This window comes from Glycine max, chromosome 6 (assembly GCF_000004515.6).
Source record: "Glycine max cultivar Williams 82 chromosome 6, Glycine_max_v4.0, whole genome shotgun sequence".
Lineage (NCBI taxonomy): Eukaryota > Viridiplantae > Streptophyta > Magnoliopsida > Fabales > Fabaceae > Glycine > Glycine max.
Genome location: NC_038242.2, coordinates 47,460,773 through 47,470,892, shown reverse-complemented (window position 1 = coordinate 47,470,892; position 10,120 = coordinate 47,460,773). Strand labels below are relative to the sequence as shown.

At 31.1% G+C, this 10,120-nt stretch overlaps 1 protein-coding gene across 2 annotated transcripts; it reads left to right on the top strand.

Moving 5' to 3' along the window:
• The first annotated feature begins 5,817 nt into the window (after positions 1–5,817).
• Positions 5,818–9,996, top strand: LOC100799069 (reticulon-like protein B17). 2 transcript variants are annotated; one of them, XM_006582247.4, is made up of 8 exons: positions 5,818–6,914; positions 7,843–7,993; positions 8,091–8,165; positions 8,275–8,416; positions 8,674–8,743; positions 8,854–8,919; positions 9,001–9,123; positions 9,477–9,996. In XM_006582247.4, exons 1-8 carry the CDS (start codon positions 6,431–6,433, stop codon positions 9,653–9,655), a joined length of 1,290 nt encoding a protein of 429 aa, XP_006582310.1. In that variant the 5' UTR covers positions 5,818–6,430; the 3' UTR covers positions 9,656–9,996. The 2 variants fall into 2 exon arrangements, with proteins under 2 accessions (XP_006582310.1, XP_003526265.1); XM_003526217.5 differs by having other exon boundaries at positions 7,840–7,993.
• Positions 9,997–10,120: the final 124 nt, after the last annotated feature.

Genomic DNA, 10,120 nt, shown 5'->3' with positions numbered 1-10,120 from the left:
TCGACTGAAAAATAATCTTGATTGACGTCGGTTTAAAAATATCACCGGTTGTGGTCAAGATAAACAATCCTAGTTAAAATTATCAATATTTTTTATTTTTAAATTATTAAAAATCAAAAATATTTTTAAATTAATATTTCAAAATTAGATTGTGTTTGTTTTTTATAAAGTTTAATATTAAAATTTCATCTATTTAAAATATAAAATTGAAATTTTGCATATGGAGGAAATTGAATTGTCTTATCCAAACAAAAAATTTAAAATTATAGAAATTTGAATTGATTTATCCAAACAAAGCATTTTAAAAATGAAGAAAATTAAAATCAAATCAAATCAAATTTTAGGCATCTCAAATTCCCTGAAATTTTGAAATTTCTGATCCAAACACAAGGTTAGAGTTACTCTTCATCTGAATCATTCATTTTCTTTAGATCTAATGTTATAATAAATAATTAGTCTTAATCATTAGATTTCAAAAAAATGAGTGATGAAGATGAAAAGTTACGGTAAAAGAAGTATTCTTAGAATGTGTTTGGATTAGACAATTTAAAATTCTAAAAAATTTTAAATTTTAAGAATTTCAAATGCTTCAATTTAAATTCTTTAATTTTTAAAATTTTGTGTTTGGATAAAAAATTAAATTTCTTTATTTTCAAATTTTTGTGTTTGGATAAAAAAAATTAAATTTCTTCATTTTCAAAATTTTTTATTTTGATAAAATAATCCAATGCATTATTTTTTAAAATTGTATATTTGAATAAAATATTTTTTTCATTAATAAATTCTATGTACTATTTGTTGAGTATGGTATTCCAATAAATATGTACTATTTTAATCTATTTCAATTAAAAATATATTAATTTGGCTATTTAAATTATTATTCCATTTATGGCCCATACAAAACTCTATAAGCTTATAAGGTATAACTATTTAGTAGATAAAATGATATATTAAATGTGATCTTAGAACCACCACAACATAAAAAATATACAAATCAAAATTTACATGGCTTTTTTTACAATAAGATCTGAGGTATGAATGTACCATTTCAACTTGGAATGTTATTTAAAAGCCTACAAATAAAAATTATTTTTTTAGAAGTCATTGGTTAGTAATGCAATTACACACAAAAAAAAAAACTTGGACTAAAGCAAAATCTAGTCACAAAATAACTTCCAAAATAATTCCAAATTTTCTAATTGCCTTTGCTTTAGCACAAGATTTCCTTCCCATCTTTTCTGCAAAAGAAAACATAATGTTAAGTGCTACCGAAGAAATCATATTTGTTAAAACATAATTTGTTATATAAAATGAGAGATATAAATGTAAAACATAATTATGCTATAAAAATGGTCAGTTATGATATTCACAAAATGTTTTGTGAATTATGCTTAGACTGTTGTGCAAATGCAAAAGAGTAATGGATGTAGAAAGCATGTTATGTGAGATGCAGGAGACAAGATTTAAGCTTGATCTTCAAATTTGCAATTCTATACTTACATTATATTTAGCTGTTGAAGATTTTAAAAACATGGATTTCATAATCAATCATGAATCCTTTCTCCCATAACAAATAAGCAAAAAATCAGTGCTTCTTACCTACAGAAGCCATCTAAGCATTGTAGGGGGTTAATACACAAAGAAGAGAAGAACAATGTAGATTTGATAGTTTCAGAAGTTGACCATGGAAAAGAAAATAGAGGAGAAACAAAGAAATAACATAAAATCATCCTCAAGGAAGATGGGGACACACAAATTCTACTATTTCATATTTTTCCAGATAATAAGGAATTCTAATTATTTTGTAGGCTTCTAAAAGAAATTCCCGAGTCACTAGTTTCAGAAGTTGACCAATGTAGAGGACAAACAAAGATAGGAGTTTGCTCTTTCATTTTTTTAAGACATAGACAACATCCATGTTTGATTTAGGAATAGTTAATATTATTCTGAAAATTGTTATTCTAATAGTTCAGAATTTTCTTCAAAATTATAATAGGAAGGAGAAATGTTGATCTCGATTTTTAATAATTATGAGGATGCAATTATTTTGTTTATCCCGGACAAAAAAAATCTAAGGACCAACCCTTGATCCCTTCTAGCACGAAAATCAAATGGAGCATTGGTGGGGGCTTATGTTGCAGGACATTCTCCTCCTCCTACGGAACATAAAACAATGATCCAACGACAATGCTCCCATGACAATTATGTTTAACACTCTTCCCTATCTGATTGCAAATGTTGGATGAAGATGAATCCAATTGCAACATGCTGACCATAAAACATGCACAACAACACAAATATCTTGAGGTTGGCTATACCTGAAGTGTTCAAGCATCTGTGGATATTGACCCTGTGAGCAAGCTATGAATATGATGCCCAAAGGGCAAAGGTACCAAACTACCAATTACTAGTATAAAGGTTTATGTACTACATAAAATTTGCACTGAACAAAATGAAAATAGAAACTCTGCATTAACACATGAAAGTAAAGAAAATACAACATCACATCTTCATAATACCATGAAAGTGGCAAAAAGAAATTTTTTTAAGGAAATGTTCAATGTTGGATGCATAATTATTCAGCTAATTAAAAACTCAAATTTAGTTATAAGAAAAAGAACACAATTAATTAACACAAGTTAGCATAGTTGAAAAAGAGAACTGTGGGATCCAAAACAAAACACAAACAAAACTGCCAAAATAAACTATTATTTCTTTAAAACTCTCTCAAGAAACTACCAAATTTGGGGGAAATAATCAGTTATTTCTTTAAAATAAGTTGAACCAAACACACACCAAATTCTCATGTTAGAAGACAATATCTTATTCTCATTGATTTTCTTGAAAAGAGAATTTACAGACAACATCAACAACATGCTGGAATATGCTAATCGAGGTAAATAAGGAAATGAAGGGCAAAATAATTTAGACAAAAGCAACATTAGAATAACATGGGATCAAGTCGGCCTAGATAGGGACAACAATGGGGAGTAGAAGTTTTGTACATTAGAAGGCATCAAATGCTATGCTGAAGAATTTTGTTTGGGAGAGGCAAAATGTAAACGATACATATAATGTAACTCATTCTCAACTAGCAGTGTATAGTCATGCGCCAATGGCAATGGTCAAAGAACAATCGCCATTTTCCCGTACAAATGATTTCATACCAAATAACATTTCTATTCTAGTAATTCCACTTTTTTTGTCTGGTTTCTTGTTATACTTCAATACGGTTACTATATTGTTACTACACATGCTACTCATGAAATCCCACCCGTTAAACACAAGTTGCGATTCCACAAAAATCCTTTAGAATCATGCAACAATGCAACAATAATCACATCTAACCACCAAATCTCACAAACAATTGACATGCTAATCACAAAATCAAAGCATAGAAACATCAATTACTACTTAAAATTCCAGTAGAAAAAGGTTTTTCAATCAATTAAACAAACTGACCGAAGAAGAATAAATAGAAGGTATCGCGCGAGCATTAAAGTAGAGCACATTCATTTTGAAGGCCAAGCTGTGAGAGCTAGGGATTAGGTTTGCGACAATGAGTATTGAGGAAAATATATGAACCCTAGATTGAAATTCAATTGAGTATTGAAGAAAACAAAACAATAATCACAGAAGAACAACATCAAAACCATGAAAGCTCAAGAGAGAAGTAAGACGAACAAGAGAGAGAAGTTCAAGAGTGAGGCTCTGCTAAGAGAGCAAGTGAGCGAGGCTCCACGTCGAGCTTAGAGGTGCACGCTTCTGTCCAGATTGAGAATTTCCAAATTCACTCTTTTGAGATATAATTTGAAATTCTATTTGTTCGACTTACTAAAATCCCTTCTTAAATTCTAAAATTTCAATTTTTTTTAGTAAAATATCCAAACAGTTTAATAGAAAAGAATTTAATTTCTTATAAAAAAATACATTATCTAATTAAATTATCCTATCCAAACAAACTCTTAGAGTAAGTTGATATATATATACACAATGCGTGCGACTACTTTCTTTTTAATAAAATTAATCTATTTAACTTTTTCATAGTTTTAATGTGTTTGGATTTTCATATTTTCTTAAGTAAAACAACTTAAAAAAATTTGGCCAAATATAAATTGTGAATTTATTTTCGTTGGCTTCATTTACGTCTATAACTTTTTTTTTGTCCAGATTTCAATATTATTTCCGTTGTTTTCAAAATAATTTTTATTTAATATTCATGGCAAGGGATTTTATCACAATACTTGATCTTTTTTGGTACTTTAATAATAATAATAATAATAATAATAATAATAATAATAATAATAATAATAATAATAATAATAATAATAATATTTTCGTCACTCTCGTCCTCATATAATAAGGCCTGCTAGCAACTGGAATTATTTTTTTCTTTATTTTTTTTATTATTATTATGTGTCAGACATAGTTAAATTTTAGGTAGGAAAAAGTTTATGTGAAAGTCAAGAAAATGAAATCAATATATAATCATCCTATTGTCTTAAGTTTTATTTTAGATTTTTAGTAACCTTTTCAATGAACACTTATCATAAAGTAAGAAGTGAAAATAAACTAAGCTTTTCCCATAAATTAAAATATTTTATGTATAAACTAATTTTAATTTATACATAATTAATTCATTTTTTTCTTATTTTTTTTCCTTCTATCAATGTTTATTGAGAAATTTAATCAAAACATGTACCTTAAATCGTCATATTTGAATTCCTCCCTCTCTTTTTTGGACTTTCAAGTTCCAATCATATTCTGAAACAATCCATCCAACAGTATGTTTCTTTTCTCCTTTAAAACATAAGCTGAAACAGTTTTTAAGGCCCATTAAAATTGGGTCAGTGGAAGAGCTTTGGGCCTTGCATACCCTATTTTGCATTTTTGTTTTAAGGGCCATATGAACAGTGAAATGAGCAGATTCTTGTTTTGTATTTACATGGAAATTGAACTTTGGACTTTGGAGGAATTCTAAATCTCAATTCATTGTTGACTGTAACATGCGCAGATTAGTTTCTCACAAACATAGGGAGGGCATCACACACTATTTTATTATTTCATTTTCACTCCATTTTGTTTCAATCTTTTTCTATGTCACATCAATTACTTATCATTTCAATCACTTTTATCTTATTTATTTATTTATTTTTATTTCTCTATTCCTCTACTTACCTACACAAAAAAATGGTACTCCCTTAGGTTCCTTTATAATTGTTAGATTTTTTGAAAAAAAAATCTTATTTGTTTGTGATTTATAAAGTTGAATATCACATTAATTATTCTTTTATTATTTATATTTTTACTTATTTTTTATCTTTAATTAGTTTACACATGTATTTATTATATAGTGGAAAAAATGATGAAATAGAAAACATAATAACTATTTTATTAGATTTTTTTTATTATATTTCTTAGTTTATACAAAATAACCTTAAAAGACGGACAAAAAGAAATAAAAGTAGTAGTATATATGTTTATAACTGTTCATCTTATTCATAAATAAATTTCAGTTGGAGAATCTAAAAGGATATCGATTAACATTTATTCTAAAATAAGGTGGATTAAAATTGACAATGGGTAGAGATAATAATAAAGGAGAAAAAATAAATTCAAAGGATTAATGTAGTGCAAGATCTTATTAACATGTGTAAGAAGAATAGGATAAATTGTGCTGGATTTTTATTGTGTGTAAAGTTTCTTTAAATTAACAACAATTAGATTTCATAAGCAAAATCTTTAATACAGTAAGTTGAGAAATATATGTGATGTTTTACTTATGACAGAAAAAGGAAAAAATAATAAATACTTGTAATAAATATAATAATTAATAAGTGTTACAATGAAAAAAAAAGAAGAAGAAAGAAAAAGTAATAAATACAGTGACGAACTCTAATAAATACAGTACATAAATGTTTACTCTATAGTATAGTTCTTGAACCTCAATCAATGTTTTTGCAACGAAAGTTGCAAAGAACAAGCTTAAAGTCATCATGCATTGAACTTTGTAGCTGCAAGAAACAATGAATTTGCTAACATGTAGAAGTACATTTTGCTCCATTAATTTTTTCAAGTTATCTTGAAAATAATAAAAGACACTCACTCTCAAGAGGATTTCCCTTTATAAGTTGATGACGTCACAGTCCACTAAGTGGCGAGTTCCAACGTAACCATGACACTAACGTTTTTAACTTTTTTCCGACATTAGCCGTTGAAGCTGACGGTCCCACCTCACTACCACCGCACCGCTACATTTGAAAAAAAAAAAGTTATAACACTAAACGGCGTCGTTTTCCTCCAACGGCTCCTAACACAACCTTACATTTACTCCTTCATTCAATAAACTCAAATCTCAGATCACTCACTCACTCTTAAATTCACATTCACATTCGAATTCGAATTCAAATTCAAATTCACATTCAGATTCATGGATTGCTTTTCTTCCCCTTATCACCACTACCGCCACCACCACCGCTCTCGAACAAAGTCGTCGTCGCGTTTGGCTCGAAAGAGCGAAAACGGAACGGTGGAGCCAATTCAAATTTCCCTCGACACGGTTACGTCGCCGCCGCCGGCGACCGCGAAGCCTTCGGCGGCGTCTCCGACGAGCTCTCTTCCGATCAAGGAGCTTCTGCTTCTGTCGCCTTCCTCGGCGCGGAGGTCGAAGGCGCGGTTCGACGAGGAGGTGCCGGAGGCCGCCGGAGTGCGGCGGCGGTGCAAGAGCCGGGCGGCGGCGGCGGCGCAGGCAGCGTCGCCGAGGAGCTTGCGGAGGTGGAGAAGGGAGGAGAAGGAGGGAGTGGCGGTGGAGGAGGTTGTGAAACAGAGGAAGAGGAGGCACAGTGGGAGACATAGGAAGGAGAGACTCAGCTTGGTGCCTTTTCAACCACCTTCTACTTCTTCTCCAACAACAAGTATGCATAAATTCCAAAATGCAATATTCTTAATTTATGACTTTTTTTTAAGAGTTTAATCTGTGAATTTAATTAGAATGAACTCCCAATCTAAAGATTGTTTATACAATTGTGTCCAATTAGTTGATTCTTTATTAATTGATTGAGAAAAAAGACTTGTATGGACAACACATATATGGTAAAATAGTCGCACTAATAAATTACTCAATATTTCCATATTCTTATTTATAAGATTCAGTTTAATTTTTATTACAAGATTTAATATATTGTTTATTGTATTAATTATTTTTAAACTAAAAATAATCCGAACTAAAAAAGAGAAGGTATGAATAAACAATAGAAGAGAGAGGAGGAGTATTAATGATAAATATAATTTTGAAAAAAGTTATAAATTTAAGAAAATTTATTAGTATTAATTAAATTAATCACTTTTTTTCTTTCTTAATCTTAATCTTAAAAGAATGGATCTTATAATACAGGTAAAAGGGAGTAAAGTGTTTTAAACATACTTTATATATAAATTAAAGTCTAATTTAATAAGATTTTGTAAATCTTATTAGAATTTGTATTTTCTAAAATTCATTTTAGTGAATTTCGAAGCTAAATTTATGATACATTCCTATAAGTTCTTAAACGGTTGCACATTAAGTATTGGTCGTCCTTAGTGATTGTGATGATTAATTAATTTAACCGAATTTTATGATTCTCTGAGTCAGAAGCGAGATTTTTGCCTTCAAAAAAAAACAAAATGAGATTTTTGCGTTTTGAAGATAAGGATATATCCGCAGCTAAATTTTGTGTAAATATATTCGGATTTTGGAGGTTTATTACTCTTATTTGTTGCTCTGTTTGTTTGATTTCATTTAATGTTATTTTGAAGCGTAGTATATATAGATTGATGCGTTTACTTTGGTTTGATGTTTAGAAGCTGATGAAGAGAATAGGGGTGATCTGGATCGTGTTGGTGCGTTGATCAGTGATTTAATAATGTGGAAAGATGTTTCAAAATCGACCCTTTGGTTTGGTTTGGGGTGTCTTTGTTTCTTGTCTTCTTGCTTCACTAAAGGGGTCAACTTTAGGTCTGCAACTTCTCTCTTTGTGCTTCTTCTCTTTTTGTGGGTCTCTCTCTAGTCTCTAGTAGAAGAGTCTGAGACATTCCCGTGCTTGACATTTCAGCATTTTCTCGGCCATATCGCGATTGGCAATTCTCTTGTTGGGTGTTTCATTCTTCTCAAACTCAGTTTGTCAAAGGTAATACGTGTTTAGTTTGTCATGATGTTGTTTCTCTTCTAAGCTATCCAAGTTTCGGATTTGGATGTACTCAACGGATTTGTGTTTGACTATTTGTTAATGTGTTCAGAAACCAGGTTGAGAAAAGGAGTTTTGCCAAGCTGAAAGAAGATGACATTTTACATCTAGCAAAATTGATTCTTCCTGCACTAAATTTTGCAATTTCAAAGACTAGAGAACTGTTTTCAGGAGAACCGTGCATGACCCTGAAAGTAATTCCTTAAACCAAAATCTTTGTTTCTTGATTGTGCGCAAAATTTCCTTTTCAGTGTTAGTTTATACCATTAGATTGTATTTTAACTTTTTCGATCATCAAATATTAGTTTGTTAGTTTTGTTATAAATGTTATTTGGGGATTCGAAACCACTACCTCTCCTCCCTCCCTACTCCCTTCACTCTTACCCAACCATTGAGCCAATTTTATATCTCCTTATACCATTAGATTGTATTTATAACTTTTTTGTTGCAGGTGGCTCCTTTCCTTCTACTAGGAGCGGAGTATGGTCATCTTATTACAATTTGGAGGCTTTGTGCCATTGGTGAGGACATCATGAACTCTTCTATGTTCAGCATTATCATGTTTTTTGTCATTATATTTTAGTTCTGATAATGCATATCTCACTAAATTGCTAATACATAATATGAGCAGGATTTTTTGTCAGCTTCAGTGTACCAAGGCTTTATTCTTGTTACTCTGCTCAGATAAACCTGCGAGGTATAATTCCACCCTGTTGTTAACAGTAGTAGGTCGATCCACATTTTTTTATACTAATTAAGACAAGTTTTTGTCATGCAGTCGAGTGCTTGAAATTGCGATTGTTGGACACATGGAGTGCTTGCACTCACAAGAAGATAGTGATTGCATCAGTGCTTATTGCATTCTGGAATCTATCTACCATAAAGACTCGAATCTTCACAGGTAAATCTCCAGTAAACCTGCCACTTTTTAAAGTAATTTTCTAATTTTAACCTAGTTCTGACCACAATATACTTGTTCACTGCCTTTTGCAAAAGGATGCATGACTCTTTATTTAGGCATCAAGTCTTTCCAAAATTGGAATAGAGTACTCTCATCTAACCTGTAATATAAAAACAATATTTAGCTGAAGACAGATTTTTACTCCTCTTACATATTATTTCCTTGGTGGAAAATGATCATTAAAAGATTCATTGTGTCTTGAGGTCTGGACAGCTTAATTAACTTATGGTGGCATGTGTATTTGACAACTTTTTGTGACTGAGATGATTCTTATGATGTAATTTTCTTTGCAGCATTTATATTGCTTGTAATACTCCGATATTTCCGGGAAACTATAATGCAACCTGTAGAAGATGGTGAAGCTCAAGTGGCAGAGAAGGAACAGAAGCAGGCATTGGTGGTGGTGGCAGAACCTGAGGAAGAGGAACCGCAGAAGGCACTAGTGGTTGCTGAAAAACAGCGCCAATGCTAGAAACTTTGTTCATCCGGCCATTTCTTTACACAGAGCACGAATAAGTGTATCTTGCGCCCTCAGATTGGGTCATTTCTTTGCAGTTAGATTAACAATAAAAATGTGCTTGAAGTCAGCCAATGTTCAATATTTGCAATCAAAAGGCTTTTTATAGTCATAATAGCCAGCCAGTTGTCTAAATATCTTGCACCTATAGTCTATAGATGGGGCATTCCTTTGTAGCTAGGTGAAAAAAATAATAAACGTGCTTTCATTGCAGAAATTGATTCAAGTTAGTGCACAAATGTATTAAATATTAATTCATATACAAGGAAATCCAGCTAAGTCTGAGATATTCAGTAGTGAGAAGCTTCATATTTGCTGCATTGCCACTCCATTTCTGATCAGTGAGAGTCGTCCTATCACTAACAATTTGTATCAACAACAATATGGCACTTGGCTCGATATTTGCATGGAGGCCATAAG

Coding starts and splice junctions, on each gene's coding strand:
- LOC100799069 (XM_003526217.5), top strand. CDS start 6,431: ATGGATTGCTTTTCTTCCCCTTATCACCACTACCGCCACCACCACCGC. Junction 8,166..8,274: donor TCAAACTCAGTTTGTCAAAG/GTAATACGTGTT, acceptor TAATGTGTTCAG/AAACCAGGTTGAGAAAAGGA. Junction 8,417..8,673: donor AACCGTGCATGACCCTGAAA/GTAATTCCTTAA, acceptor TTTTTGTTGCAG/GTGGCTCCTTTCCTTCTACT.